Source organism: Homarus americanus, unplaced genomic scaffold (genome assembly GCF_018991925.1).
Source record: "Homarus americanus isolate GMGI-L3 unplaced genomic scaffold, GMGI_Hamer_2.0 scaffold25483, whole genome shotgun sequence".
In the NCBI taxonomy this organism is placed as follows: domain Eukaryota; kingdom Metazoa; phylum Arthropoda; class Malacostraca; order Decapoda; family Nephropidae; genus Homarus; species Homarus americanus.
Window position 1 is genome coordinate 2,162,250 of NW_024726235.1, and position 16,277 is coordinate 2,178,526.

A 16,277-nucleotide genomic window follows, 5' to 3' on the forward strand; every position below is an offset into this window, starting at 1 on the left:
GGAGAAAAACACAGGTGCAGAAATGTTCAGAAAAGCGAACACCGTAATAAACGCGTCCACGTCTGAACCATCCAAACTCGGGGATTTTTCTTTTCATAAAACATTGGTCACATTTTTTCCATCCGTGTACCTCAGTTGACTAATGGCCTGACCTTTTCACATTAAACAATATTTTGGACTCATTTGTATAGGTATGAATTTCTACATATATATGTGTGCGTTTTTACATCCCTGTGTGCATTCCTACATAACTCTGCACATAGATACATATATATGCGCAATTCTACATAACTGTGTGCGTATAAAACTCTACCTGCAAAACGTTTCTACATACCTGTGCACATTTATACATACTTCTACACACTTATATATACAAGTACATACCTTTTTATACATCTGTACACACTTGTAGATATTTTCACACATTAATGGACATATTTTCATATCTGGATAACTGTAAAGTCCTTCTAAACACTTAAATACACCTGCAAGTATTTACACACACCTACAATAATTCCAAACACCTGTAGTACTTCACACACACACACACACACACACACACACACACACACACACACACACACACACACCTGTACACACCTGCATAAGTTTAAGTGCTACCAGCTCATCCACATAGTCATATCTCTGTGATACATTACTAAGTCAGTGTAGACCCAAAGCAGGCTTACTTAAATCCTCTAATGTGTGGTCTACATGTTAATGCTTCCCCTGCGTGTGTGTGTGGGTATGAACATGCATGTGTGTTTGAGCTCGAGATTAAATGTCTATATATGTAGGCACGTGTTTGATGTACGTAGTGTGTGTGTGTGTGTGTTCTTAAATGTAAGTGTTTGTCTGCAGATATCATGTTATCATCGTTTCATTCCAGCCAGCTTTTTACGGGCGACTCATAGCCACTACCCAAACACAACATGAAAGTCCCAGTAGGTAGTAGGCAGCTATCAAACAGGGAGGTACTACCGCCTGAGAAGATAGTGGAAGCATAATGTGTTGTCTAATTCCATATGGCATCACGAAAATTGTGACCAAGTCCCAGGTTGCTGATCTGACTTTCTGCCTCATTTACACACAATTTCAGGGTTTCAATTGTTTCTCTTACTTTGACAACACAACATACATATATTGTTTCTCACACTTGATACTCTTATTCTTATTCTTATTCTTCTTCTTCTTCTTCTTATTATTATTATTATATTATTATTATTATTATTATTATTATTATTATTATTATTATTATTATTATTATTATACTTAATTTGTATTAGTATTAATATTTTTCTTTTACTATAATTATTTATTCTCATTAATTTTATTATTATTACTATTATTATTATTATTATTATATTTTCGCCCCCCCAGGCCATGGTGTGGGTCATTAAAAATTACCTGTGCCCGGGTGGGCTAATGCCAGCAAAACAATAAATAAATAAATACAAATACTGCGGTAGTATTCTTAACTCACGCACGATGAACACATGACACCATGGAGAGACCTGAACTGAGACACTGGATTTTGTCAGCACGAAGTAGATTGCTAAGTTAACATTACGATATCAGACTCACCCAAAGTTAAGTTAATTTATAGTTAGTTTAATTTAGGTTTGTTAAATTTAGGAAAGTTTAAGTAATATTTTAGGCCATGTTATTTTAAGTTAGACCAGGTTATGTAAATTTAAGCTTGGTTATGTTAGTTTAAGTTAAGCTAGATTATGTTGTAGGTCAAAAATGGATTAGTTTTGATACTTAGTAGTGGTTAGTTAAATTTAAAATATAACTAACCTCAAGTAAATGAAACAAACCTAAAAGAAATAAAGAATTTGGGGAAATATTTATACGTAGGACTTCTCTATATGATGGAAGAATATACCAAAAATAAAAGGAACAATATTTTGGGTGTGTTTGCGAAGCCCGAGAACAGCAGCCTCGTTATAAAGTTGCGACATAAACAAACACTTGGGCGAGACTAACTGATGGAGAAAACTGCTTTACGGTAATTGAATTCCTTAACAGAAAACGAAAGAAAATGGACATCTTACCCATTATTAGGGGATAACTACAATATTTTAACAGGCCTTAAGAGAAACTGAAATTCTTATTAGAAATGAAGGGTATCTGAATCCATTAATGGCTTATGGAAAGGTATCGAAATGTGTTTTAAATAATTCGTAAAAAAATTGTGGCCCTTTAACAGGTTTTAAGCGTCATTTGATCCCTAAAGATAAATTTAAAGTTATATCAAATCCTTAAAAGTTAATGTTTATTAATTAATAGCTGAGCCAACTAATAATACCAGACCCAATTTTTCACACCTGAACCAATTTTTCACACCTGACCCAATTTTCCACATCAAAACCAATTTTTCACACCTAAACCAATTTCCTTTGGAGTCAACCTTCTCACTCTAGCCCTAGTATGTCAAATTAACTTTACACAATAGGTCTTACTACCCACAGAGCTCCCCCACCCTGAGAACCCCTCACAATCCAGCCTCCCCCCACTACTAACTTTCACTCTGAACTTTCTCTTCAAAACTTTTCTCTTATATTACCAACCGAGACAAAGAAAGTGGTGTGTGTGTGTGTGTGCGTGCGTGTGTGTGTGTGTGTGTGTGTGTGTGTGTGTGTGTGTAAGTGTGAGTGTGTGCGTGTGTAGCCACTAGCCGTGTTTATTTGTCCTCACTGTCTTGACTGATGACTTTGTCTACACTCAAGAAGTTTGTTAATTAGTTGGGTCTCGTGGAGAAAGAGATGAGCTGGAGATGGGTGGGGTGGGTGAGGGAAGGTGGGATGGGTTAGGGGAGGGTGGGGGGGGGTGGGAGGGGTGGGGTGGGTGAGGGAAGGTGGGGTGGGTGGTGGGAGGTAGGTGAGGGAGGTGGGGGTGAGGGAAGGTGGGGGTGGGTGGTGGGTGAGGGTGGGGTGGGTGAGGTGGGGTGGGGTGAGGGGGGTGGGGTGGGGTGGGGTGGGGTGTTGAAGGGGAGGGTGCTGGGTGGAGTGTTGTGGTTCGGTCGTTGATGCATGCTGATAATTTCCTTGTTATTATTGGGTTGTGTGAGTCAACTAATTTAAGGAGCTACGCTGAATCAACTGCTTGTGACCGTCGAGTAGTTGTGAGTTCCTTCTCTTTATTGTAACGTTGGAAAGATTTCATTAACATAACGTGAATTTTAATGCGTGTACATGTGTAAGATAATGATAATATTGATAATGATATGCACCCAGGAATCATCTAAAATGGGAGTGCAACAGCCGAGTGGACACAGGTAAGCGAAGGGTGAATAGCTATACCTGACGTTACAGTTGAGGAAGTGAAGGTGGTTGAGTACAGTGACCATCACACACTCCCACCTTGTGTATATCGAACTGTAGGCGTTGGGGAGCCATTTTCATTGTCCTTCAAATCGTTTTAAATAATATCGATCGAACAATAACAATCTCTTTACATTCTGACAGTTTATCTTCGGTCTTTTACCTCAATAACTAGCTCTCTCCCTCTCCCAGGTCACTCTCACTCCCTCTCCCCCTTTCCCAAAATCGCCCTCACTACCTCCCCCCAACTCCCCAATCCACTCTCACTCACACACCCAACCCCCTGTGAGAGGCTAGCTAGGAGTTGCGTTCTAACAGGATCACTTTAAAGTATATCAAGTTTCCTCATAAATGTCAAATCTCACTGAGTTTCGTTTTACGGGTACTGGAGGACAACTGCACCCCACCACAGTCTATCCATTTTCCCTTTTTATTTATTTATTTATTTTTGTGTGTGTTTTTGACGTACGTTGAACTGTAGAAAGTGTGGAAATAAAATAAAGATAATCCTACACGAATTCCTATTTAGTGTTTAGATTATTGTTGAGTAAGTTAAAAAGTCCGGGAGTATTTTCTAATTACACCAACTTATTATATTCATCTAAATTCATATAAATTTGTCCGTGAAATGGCCATACAAAACCTGATCTACAAGTTTTGATTAGACGAAAGTTTGGTTATGAACTTCAATTTAGCATAATTCTTTGGTGTGGGGGGGGGGAGGGGGGCGAGAGAGGTGCTGACATGTCAACAGATCGAGGAGGAGGAGGAGGAGGAGGGGGGGATAGCGTGCTGATATTGTGATTTCTTTTTCAAATTCTCTCTCTCTCTCTCTCTTTCACCAAAACACTTCTGTCTTCCTCCCTTCCCACCGTCAAAACTTCCCCCTCTTTGATCCCTACCCAGTTAACTCATACAAGTACATACTCCTTCCCTCCCTTATTCATCTCACCTCTCCCTAGCACTCTTATGACCCTCTCCCCTCCCTACCACACTCTCATGACCTCCCTCTCTCTCTCTACAGGTGAAAACGTGCTGCATATCTCCATCGTGAACGAGGACCCGGCCATGGTCAAGTTCCTGCTCGACCAAGGGGCCAACTACCACGAGAGATGCCTTGGTAACTTTATGTGCCCCGAGGACCAGAAAACCTCCAGAGCTGACTCTCTGGACCATGAGTGGGTCGACCTCTGCCTCCAAACCAACTTTGAGGGGTAAGGTGGTATTGTTGGAAGTCGACCTCACCCTCCAAACCTCTATTTCCTCCTATGTGTACTATAACCTTCCTCCTCCTCTTCGAATTCGCTTGTTCTCTCTATCTGTGTTTGTTTATCTCTATCTCTCTCTGACCCACTACTGAGTCACTTGCAACACAACCTCTGATGTCCCCCTCCCCTCAACCCTTGATTTGACTGTGTTTACCTCAGTCATTATGTGGGGGTCTTTAGGTAGGGTGCGCTCAACTACCACACACAACCGCACACAACCACACTCAACCATCACTACCACCACGACCACACGCAACACATCACTCATTCATTACCTTCACCACACGCAACACATCACCACAACACTCATTCATTACCTTCACCACACGCAACACATCACAACCACACTCAAACCACACGCATCACACACCACCACCACCACCACAACCATTAAATGCAACACAACACCACGACAACCGCACACAATCCAACACAATAACAGTCATCATATGTTCATCAGTCAACCGCTATAATAATAATAATAATCATAATAATAATAATAATAATAATAATAATAATAATAATAATAATAATAATAATAATAATAATAATAATAATAATAATAATAATAATAATAATAATAATAATAATAAGGACAACAGCAACACAAACACGAAAAACAGAAATCGCTGTAAGATAACTATAATAACAAGAACAAGAAACACTAATAACAGCACCAACAAGACACTTGACATCGCCTCTCTGACCTACTGCTGCAATGCCCAACAATATTGTGCACGTCACTCACTCCTTACACCATAATTTTAAGGTGTTACATAAGACGGTGACGAGTCCACCATAATCGCGAAAATCTTTTTTCTATGGTTCCAGAATCCTGTGACCTTATTCTAGACCAGTCTAGATATTGGTGTGGGTGAAAAACTCGCTACTCGTTATTACCCAACTAAACTTCTAGCACTGTGACGGTTTTCCAGGAAGGGAGGGGGTAGAAATCCACTAATATTAGTAGCATAATAATGGCGAACAGGTCGGAGCGTCCCTCACAAGGATTATAAATAGTACAGTAGGACTCGGACTGTATGATCCTTGCTTTCCTGACACCAGTGGCCAACTGGTTGAACTGGCCAGTGAGCGTAGCCTTGGCCATTAACCAATGAGCGTCCAGTGTGAGTCTTTGCCACTTGCCTTTATGTTAGGTTCAGCTCCGGTGCTTTCTGTCTAATAGTGGTGGGTGTCGCAAAGGATTAATGATGGACGTAATAGAACCTGACCTAACCAACCAAAGAAACCTACCTAACCTTACCAAACTTCCTAGCCTGGAGGCGGACCCCCTACCACATTAAACACAAAGTACTTATTTTGTTATCTGGTACCAATGAAAGCAGCTTTGTCGAAGTGTCAAGGTACAATTTTACATATTTTGTAGACCTGAGAGTACGAATCAGACCAAGAGGGTTGATTGTAAACAGACAACACGCAGTGACTCGGCAGATTTTTCGGAGGCGTATTTACGGTAAATGACTCCCCAAAAAATAAATACCTCGCTTAGATGTAAATTTGTAATTTGTATTACAAATTCAACAAGGAAAAGTGATAGGGATATATTACCTATAGCAACTATTCATTTGCAAACACCTTTTGAGAGTCCCCTTGTAAAATAATACCCTACAGTAGCATCATATGGTCAGTTTTTTCGCTGTGTTTAACTCCACAATTTTTCCTCATCCTTCACGACCTGCCCACTGCAGGTGAGTTATCATCGTAGACCAAAAAATAAAATAAAATACTTAAAATTATAGGAGAAAGTTGTATCATTATTACTGTCCAAAGAACATCTCCGGCAAGAACGAACGAAATTGAACAATTCCTTCTGATGTTAGCCACCTCCTCCAGTATTACCAAAGATATTTTAGCATATAACATTAGAATTAGATGACATTAGGCATTAGTGTCTATAAATAGTTCAGGTACTCACAGGTAGGTGGCGCAGTCGCCGTCCTCACAGCTGGACCGTAGCCCCGTGGTTCACATCTCACCATCACAAGCAAGTCCCTGCAATTTATCATTTATCTTACTCAAATTTACATTATCCATGCTATAACTTGTTACTTATATAATCGCACAGTATATTTATTATATTATTAATCACGTAAAGTATCAGTATCTCTCATAGTATATGTTTAAAATAGATCTTAGCGTAATTTGAGAACAAATTGAGTCTTGCCACTCCGGAATGACACTTTGTTTTCGTTAATTTATACAGCGTTGTGTTATTTCATCCCTTGCATCTTATTTCCAAAAATACTAAAATTCTTCTTCGTCCGAACTACTTAATAAAACCGTCCCATAGGGCATTCTTACCTGTAATTTTAAAGGAAATACTTCTCCACAGCTGTCACCTATACAAAACTCATGTGTTATGGTCAATGGTGGGGTGTTACACTTTTAATAATTCGTAATTTTAATATTCTCACGTCATTCAATATTACTTTATCCCTCTCCTAAAAATATATATGAAGAAATCAAATGAATACGTAGGAGCTACCTTCTGGTTTCAGGTATTAGAAACTAATTTTTGATATCCTAATAAAACTAAAAAGTGAACTGCTCGCTCAGGGAACCACTCCAACTCTCGCTCTTACCTCATTCTGCTCTCGTTTCACTTATTTACTCTACTCATTCAGTTCACTCTTACTCAACTTATTAACGGCATTATGTTAAAAAACTAAATTTAGGCCCCCCCCACTTTACATACAATCGAAAGTATAGGCAAGTCCCCAAATTTTAATCGTGTGGTTGGTAGCCCTTCCTCACTGCTCCGAGAACATGCTGTTTCATCACAACAAAAAACGCTTTGAGAGTACAGTGGTAGAGCGGACAATGCAGAAGAGAGTGAGCATTACTAGAAGAGTGAAATGGCGTCGTGCTCGATAAAAGCCACTACTTTAGGTTGATATCTAAGAAGAAACAGGTTTAGGGAGAGGTGACACAGCAGCTCCGCGAGATATGGAAACATACAAAGAGCAAGTAAGTATATTTTCGAATTTTGGTAGTTTAATATCGGTTCATGGATCACTATCTTAACCAAACCTGTATAGAAAGCTCCCCACCACCACAATCCATTTGTATAGGTATTTAACATCAGTGCTTTTGGTAATTACTGATGACACCCATAGCCGATATAATATTAAAAAACGCTGCAATTTCAGTGTTTTGCATTGGACACAGTCATAGTTTGGATAAATAGATTAAAGTGGAGTTATTTCTAAAGTAACGTAACAACCTTAGTTGATAAGAAACACAAGCAACCAAAGCGATGTTAGACGACCGCACCTACCTAACTAAAGAAGCCTACTTAACCATACCTAACTTTGTAGCTGGGGGGGAACTCTACCCCCTGGACCCCCTAGCATGTTGACCAGAAATTCCGTTGATATGGTGTAACTACGTTTTTTGTGCATGTGAGAGAAGCCGTCTGACCGAGTGGCTCATAAACAAACAATGAAACAAACGATGAGCGGTCCGACTAATTACCCAAATATAGCCGGAATGAAGTCAAATAATGGTCCTAGATGAATAAATCGGACTGTGAATCACTTCTCGATTATTATTTGGTGTCATAAAGTCACAAAAAATTGGTAAACTTAATTTAATCTGAGTTGTGTTGTTAGGTTAGGTTAGATTAGATTAGATTAGATTAGATTAGATTAGATTAGGTTAGGTTAGGTACATGCACTCGATGTATTAACTCAGATTAAATTTAGTTTACCAATTTTTTGTGACTTTGTGACACCAAATACTAGTCGAGAAGTGATTGGCAGTCCGATTTATTCATCTAGGACCATTATTTGACTTCATTCCGGCTATATTTGGCTACATTTGGGTAATTAGTCGGACCCCCTCGTAACAACATTAAGCGTGGGCCTGGCCGCCAGACCATTTTACTGCCGCAAAAGACGAAGTAGTGCCACTAGTGGGAGCCTAGGGGCCTAATTATTTTCCAGAAGGAACATTTGCCATTTGCCTAAGAAATGAACATCATATCTGGACTCAGTGATGAAAATATAGTTAAAAAAGAGGATTCATCTAAACAAATTACACTGCTATGAGTATGTCGTCAATATTAACCGTACTTTTAATTATGTTATAATTACAGCCACAACAAATGAAATGGTAATAGAGGACTTTCTTTAACATTATAATTTCTGATACTAGTAACTTCTTTTTCCAAAATCAAAGTGTTTTTATAATGTTTGGGACAGCTTCACTATAACTGGCAAGAATGCCACCAAGCCAGTGGTTTTAATATTATTTACGCATTATACTAACTTTTTTAGTAAAGAAACTATTTAAGGGTATGTTTAAACTCAACGAAATAATGATGTTAATAACTAAAACAATAATGATCTCAGATAAACTGCGTGTAATGTAGTGTAAGAATACTTTAATTGTGGTTAGGTTAGGTTTTAATATTATTTAAGGATTATACTGTATTAAACTTTTACAGTAAATAAACTACCTACTGGTATGTTTAAACTTAGCTAAATAAGAGTAATAATGTTGGTATGGTACTGTACTTGAACTCCACCGAGGTACAATACATGCAGTGTCTTTAAAATATATATATAGGGTGGCATTGTATCCTTATTTTTCTTTTCTAAAATGTTTATTTATCTATCATATACAGTACTGTACAGTACATCCAATACATTCTTCTTTGTTTTGTTTTTTGGGTACAGGATTGTCTTAATGAAAAAATATAAAGTATGGGGTTTGCGAAGGCCATGGCCTGGCAAATCTAATTTAGTATTGGAACATCCCAAAAAATTAGGGGCGTGAAAAACTTTTAGCATACCAGTGTGGTCTGGGAGTAAGCTCACTCACTCAGCACCGTTTCTTACTCAGGTCATTCTTTCACTCGGCTCACTCACTCAACTCACATTAAGCCAGCTCACTGTCATTGAGGTCACACTGTTTGGGCCGGGTTTTGATATCAAACGATCTCACTTGTTAACATTTGCCTGAATGAGTGTAGAGTAGTCGCTGGTACCTTTGATGAAGCTGGGTGAGAGTAATAGGTAATCTCGCGGTGTCACCTTTGATACAGTCGTTGAATCGTTGAGTCGTCCCAGCCGCCCTGGGTTACACTTGTAATTATCTTAGCTTGTAAGTATACACAAGTGTACACAGGTTCTGTTATCTTCATTTGTGGTTCCTTGTTTTAATGTAAACACACGTGGTGATTTTCTAGTTATATTGGATGCTCTGGTAGTTACAGAATTGTTTGTTGACAGACTACTGAGCATTAGCTATTAGCTTGTCATTAGTTTATATAATTAGAGAGAAATACAGCCTTGGGGGCTATGCTCACACACGTCTCTTTGGTACGGTGTCTGGCTGTGAGCTGTGAAACTGTAAACTAGGCGAACCTCTCTCTGTCTGCTTGTAAGGGGGTATGTAATCTATACGTCAACACAGAGATAAGAGGCTACACTCCACAGGCCTACTCTCACGGAGGCCTGGGGACATGTATTTATGGGTTGTAACGTGAATCTGTGTGAAACTACAAACGTTTATGTGTGCTGTCCACCCTAGGAGGTGTGACAGAACAAATGCTTATACTCAATAGTCTGGGTGATAGAATGTATATAACGAATATATGTCCTTAGCCCATATTTATATAATACTAATTGATAAGGGCTAGAACAACACTCTCCTTCAGTTCACTCTTCTCATTCAGCTCACTGCTTCACTCAGCTCACTCCCCAAGTTCATTCACTCACTCAACTCGCTGCCACTTTGCTGACACTCACCCAATTTCCTCAGCTCACTCACTCGGCTCACTTTTCTAATTCAGCTCACTCACTTTCTCAGTCCAAACTCACTCACTCACTCACTTCACTCTAATCTCACAGGTACGTGTACTGGGGGGAATACCCGCTGAGCTTCGCTGCTTGTCTGGGCCAGGAGGAGTGTTACCGTCTCATACTAGCTAAGGTAGGTGTTGTACGGACGCATGTATGGACGCACAGATGGATGGGTACATTGATGCACGCATTGGCGCACGTATGAGTGGGCACATGGACGAACACAAGTACATAAGCCTGAACGAACGCATGGATGGATGGATTGATGCATGGACGAACAGACGGATGAGTGGATTACGCATGGACGCATTGATGGATTGACGCATGGACGCACTGATGGATTGACGCATGGACGCACCGATGGATTGACACATGGACGCTTGAATGAATGGCGACATGCATGAACGAACGCATGGACGCACGGATGGGTGGATGCATGAATGAACGGATGGTAGGACGGACGGACGGGAGCATTTCCAAACATATTGAAACAGATGAATACGTCAAACCAAACAGAAACAAACACTCAGCGTTATCCAGTATTTGTTAAAGCGTATCTTCTATTTTTCTCCCAAAACTTTATTTTTTTTCCATATTTTGCCGGAGGTGGGAAATAGGAGTTTGAGAGGGGTAGTGGTGGGAGGTGGTGAGAGGGGTAGTGGTGGGAGGGGTAGTGGTGGGAGGTGGTGGCGAGGGATTGGTACAGTGTAAGTGGTTTGTCTGGTCGGTTTGGTAGCCTAGTCTGGGTTGGTGGCGGTTGATGGTAGATTCATGTCGTGATCTTGGTAATACTCTACAGCTGGTGTGCTTGAAGGTAACTGAAGTGGTTTGTGTGACGTACAGTATATCGATATCGTTCCCTCCCTGTTCCTTTTTTTTTTAGGTTTATCTCTGTCTCTCGTTCTATCTCTGTGTATGTGTCCATCTTTCTTCATTTATCATCTATACACCAATCTACTTCACATACAGTACACTCAGACATCTTCTATTCGACACGTCCCTCCTTCCTACCCATTAAAGGATGTTGACTAATTCATCTCACGGTTAAAGTACCGAGAGACACATAATTACATCCCGTCTTTCCCTCGTCGACGTGGAGTTTGACGACACATTCGCCGCCACCCACCGCGAGAAATTAGGGGTTAGATTTTATTCATTACCGTGAAAGGAACATCTTAATGGTGTCCCTCAAGTCGATGGAGGATGGTAGTGGTGTATAGGGTAAAGGTGGTGATGTAGTTTGGAGAAGATACGAGCGTCCGGCCTCCAAATATGTTGTAGTGATATATACAGTTCTTACCGTATTGGCGTGGAGGGAGGCCGGGATAGCCGGGTTACTATAGAGTACAGCCAGAGATGATAATTTCTTGATCAAACCTAAATAGTAAATATATCTAAGAAAACATTAACCAGGAAGGAAGCTGCTGCATTTTCAGAGATAAGTTTGAGCGTAAATTAATTTATAAGACCGCTCGTTTCATTCATAAAATTAATGGCCCGCTTTTTCGGGAGCTGTCATGCAGTTTAATTAAATGCAGAATTTTTGTCAAGATAAGAAAGATTTTTACATTCAGTTATACACCACATTTTACTCACCGACAAATCTTTTGAGAACATGAAAGAGACTTAAATGTTTTGCACTGATATTTTTTTTTTAACACTTAAGGTAAATACTGAGTGAGAGCAGCGTTTGATAAATGCATGCATTTTTTCCATTACGTTCCAAGTGTGGAAACTATTGCAGGTGCAAAGTGTCAGCTAGAGCGAGTGAAGAACTTGAAGTTGACTCCTGGGTGGCCTCCCTCCTGAAGGACATGTTCTCCCTCGTCTGCTACATCATAGTGTTGACCTACCTGCCCTGACAGCCTCCAGTTATAGGGCTCTTTTGCTGCGTTAAATAACTCTATAAACACCTCTCCTGACTGACTGAAACAGCCCACTGAAAGAGCTTCTCAAAAATGCATCTTTTTACGTATTCTTGGCTATTCTTGTTGTTTAATTTAAATCTCAAGTAATTCAGTCTTCAATGAAAAATGGATCTTGCCTACATGTGGGTAATTCAGCCAACGAACAATAGATGGCGTATGAAATAGTTTATTGTTAGCGTGTTGATGAGTGTAAACCTTCCATAATGAGTGACGATAATAAATGATTCAGGTGCCCATTATTCTGGTAATAAATTTTGTCTCTGGGAATCACTATTTACACGTACAAGAAGAGGGAGCACATACTATTGTTGAAATTGCCACCTGACATTGTACCTCCATCACGTTTACTGTGTAAGGTGGTATGAATATTATTGAATATACACATTTAATTTGCCAACATAGGCGTATACAAGTGTATGTGTGTCTTTGTATTATTCGTCTATTTATTTAATAATTAATACTTGCTGACACGCCAGAATTATTCATATTTTACTACGTCAGGAATATCGTTCTTAGGAAGCCTCATTACACAGTACTCAAGTTTTAATGGAAATGTATCTGTGTGTGTGTGCTGACTTCACCTCACAACTTGACCTTATGAATAACGTACAGTAACTTGGAATGCAATATGCAGTTAGTCTTATATTATTTAACAAGTATGAGATATATTTGATTTTAATAATTTGAACGAACCTTGAATTTGTGGAACTATGCGTTGAATATACGAGATTTTTTCAAGTTATCGTATTTGTATCCTTCATCTTATTTTCAGACTTTCATTTTCTTTGTTTATTTTGTATTTAATAATTCGCGTTTAATAAAGTGAAGCATTCTTTTAAATGTTTCTTTCTTCATTTTTATATAAGAAAATGAGTTGGGACTTAAAATCAGAAACACCACAAATTTTAACTTCAGAAAGTAAAATTAAATAAATATTCAAGTAAGCTATACATATTTACAGTATATACCTGATTATTTTATATACACTAAACCTAAGAAACGTTATCCTTCTCAGCCCTGAACCTCCGATGTAAACCCGTCAACTTAACACATATCTGACACAACATAATAGGCTTTAGCACTCACAACCACTATGAGGACTATACGCATCAGGGACAACAAGTGTGGAGATGAATTATTATACTTTATAGCGTAAAATATTGTGTGCGTTTTGTCCTGTGATATTTTGGCCTCTTGCCGAGTCGTATACAAACATCCCACGTCCGGGTGTGTGTGTGTGTGTGTACAAGCCCTCTCTGTGTAAGCCCTTTGTGTGTTTGTGTGTCCCCATAATGTTAAGAATCGGTTAAGAAATTTTGTACAGGTACTGCGCTATAGATATCGATTTTTGGACAGAAGTAAAAAACAAAAACAAAAAACTTTCATAACTAATTATAGTATAGTGCTGACCAAAGTCCAGAATTTGTGTCACGGCGCCTGTCAGTTACCTCCTGTCACCTGTCAAATAAATGACTGTCTGTCCTTTGGACGGAATTACAAAGTAATGTAAATTACTAACACTACCCAGGTTACACTATACTGTATATATACTATACTTAGTGACATGAAGCAAAGGCTTTATAATTGCACGTTAATCACGTTTTGCAACTCAGTGTCGCTCATTGTCATATATTTCTCAGTTAATGCTCGCAAGATCATGTAAACAAACTAATAATTAACTTTGATTTATAATTCTGAATTCCCCAAGAAGATCTAAGCTGCCTAACAATCTTTACCGTGAAGTTTACAAAAACACTGCTGATTGGAAGGAAATAAGAAAGCTAAATCATATCTGCATGTATTCTCAAATTTTATAACACGAAGCCATGTTAAAGCTATCGTCCTCATAAATGGAATAAATGATGGATGTTGTATTCTTGAGTTTACGTGATATATCGTTTTCTCTGTAAAAATACTAAACCTTACTGATAGAAAACGAAGATTTATGTGAGCGCCCGAGCTTATGTTCAAGAGAAACTGCCGTAACACATAACACTGAACCATTTCTGTGATGTTATCCTTACGAAGCCAATCTTTACAATTTACTCGAGCGGCAAAGCAAAGGCGATCAATGTGGCAAAATACTTGCTATCTCCCTCAGTATTTTGGTGGCCTGACAAAGGTAAACAGTGCTAGGAGATAACACGAGAAATTATCGTTGGCACACAAGCAGATTTGGATTTAGTTAAAGAATAATAAAACAGGATAGTTCTCCCTAGATTTTTTTTGATTGCCCCCAAGGGGGCTAGTTTATTGGGCACCCCCTTACATCCTGTGCAAGGTGAAGCGCAGAAGCGTTTACAGCGCCCATCTGGGAAGAATGCGTAGTTCATGCTTGCCTTTATGACTCATGCATTAAGGGCGTAAAAGCCCGAAGGGTCATGGGTTTTGTCAGCAAGTTACATAAAGTGACAGAATGATGAGTGTGTGGGGGGGAAATTCCCCGTACAATTTATCTGTTTATGGCAAAGTGTGGCAGGTCCCTGTCTCTAGGAGGAGGGCTATCAGGCCAGGGTGGGAAGAGGTGTTGGTAACGGCTGGAGACCTGTAGGAGGAGGTCATAGGGCAAGTGAGGATGTAGTGAGAGAGGGTGTGAGAGTCGGGTTGACCACAAAGTTTACAAATAGTGTGGCCTGGCTCAGGGTTGCCAATATACTAGGCGTGGCAAAGTACAGTGGGGGTGGAGGTGATATGGTGTGGTGGGACAGGTACAGTAGGGGTGGAGGGAGGCACATAGGCATTGACAATATTGAGGGACATACCGTTTCTTGTGATTGTGATGGCGTGTGCGTCGGCATGCCGGTGGGGTACGGGTAGCCGGGGGTGGTGTCCTCAGGTCCAATAGGTAGCCCTGGTGGAGACAGCACAGACACAGTAGCGGGTGCGGCTTGTGGTGGGTGGAGGACAGGTTGAGGCACCACGTGCCGTGAAGATGAGGCAGGACTTCGCTCGGGGGCAGCAGGACACAGCAGGGCAGGGTGATAGGGTTCGTGGCATTGGTGTTTCCACTCCGGCTAGTGTTTCCCACAGAAACATTACCCTCACTGTCATAATCACTGGGGTCTGACTCTTGAAAGGTGTTGGATTCAGTATGACCAGGCGAGCTGGCGATGGCATCCGTATCAGAGATGTCTGCGTCCATGAGAGAGCCTTTCTGGGACGTTTATGTTGACACCCCATGCTGGCAAAAACTTGCCGGCTGAGGGGAATTTTGTGGGACGATCGGGAAGTCAAGAGCACCTATGGGCACGTCTGTCCCCTTATGTGGTCACGCCATGACTGTTCTCCCTCATATGGCGTTCTCCACCTTATATCAACAAAAGAAAATAGGCAAAGGTCCCTTAAATTTTTGTAATTTTGTATTTTTTCTTCGTAATTTTTCACGTAACTCAAAATAGCTATGCCTACACAACAGCTCTTGGTTTTCAAAATACTGTATTTGCATGTTTCAGTTTGTAAGATTAATTATTAATTCTTCATCACACTGAATGTTTTGAAAGAAATGAAGAAGACATATGAACGTCTTAGGTTTAATTAAGACTTTCATTTGACTAAATATAATCATCTAGATGTTTGTTATTGTATACAAACTCACCAGCTGGACATATTGTGTGGGCTAATGTTATAGTTTTATTTCAATGATGTGATTTATAAAATAAGTTTTACCTCTAATAGAGTCGATAGTTCCCTAATTCATTAACTATTCAATTCTTGTTGTTACTATTGAGATGAGCTATACTCCTTACGAATAAATTACGTCACTACTAATACCGTGACTTATTCTTTATGTACAGGGAGCCAACCCAGACCTCCAGGACACCAACGGCAACACAGTCACCCACATGATGGTTATCTACGACAAAATGGTGAGTGTGTGTGTGTGTGTGTGTGTGTGTGTGTGTGTGTGTCATGCATACATTACCGCGG

At 39.9% G+C, this 16,277-nt stretch overlaps 1 protein-coding gene across 1 annotated transcript in view; it reads left to right on the top strand.

Annotated features, from left to right (window-relative positions):
• Positions 1-16,277, top strand: part of LOC121865421 — an 83,827-nt gene that overhangs the window by 40,034 nt on the left and 27,516 nt on the right. Inside the window, exons 6-8 of the mRNA XM_042364803.1 lie at positions 4,351-4,540; positions 10,471-10,552; positions 16,145-16,216. Of these exons, the coding sequence (XP_042220737.1) occupies positions 4,351-4,540; positions 10,471-10,552; positions 16,145-16,216 (344 nt within the window). The remainder of the gene's footprint in view (positions 1-4,350; positions 4,541-10,470; positions 10,553-16,144; positions 16,217-16,277) is intronic.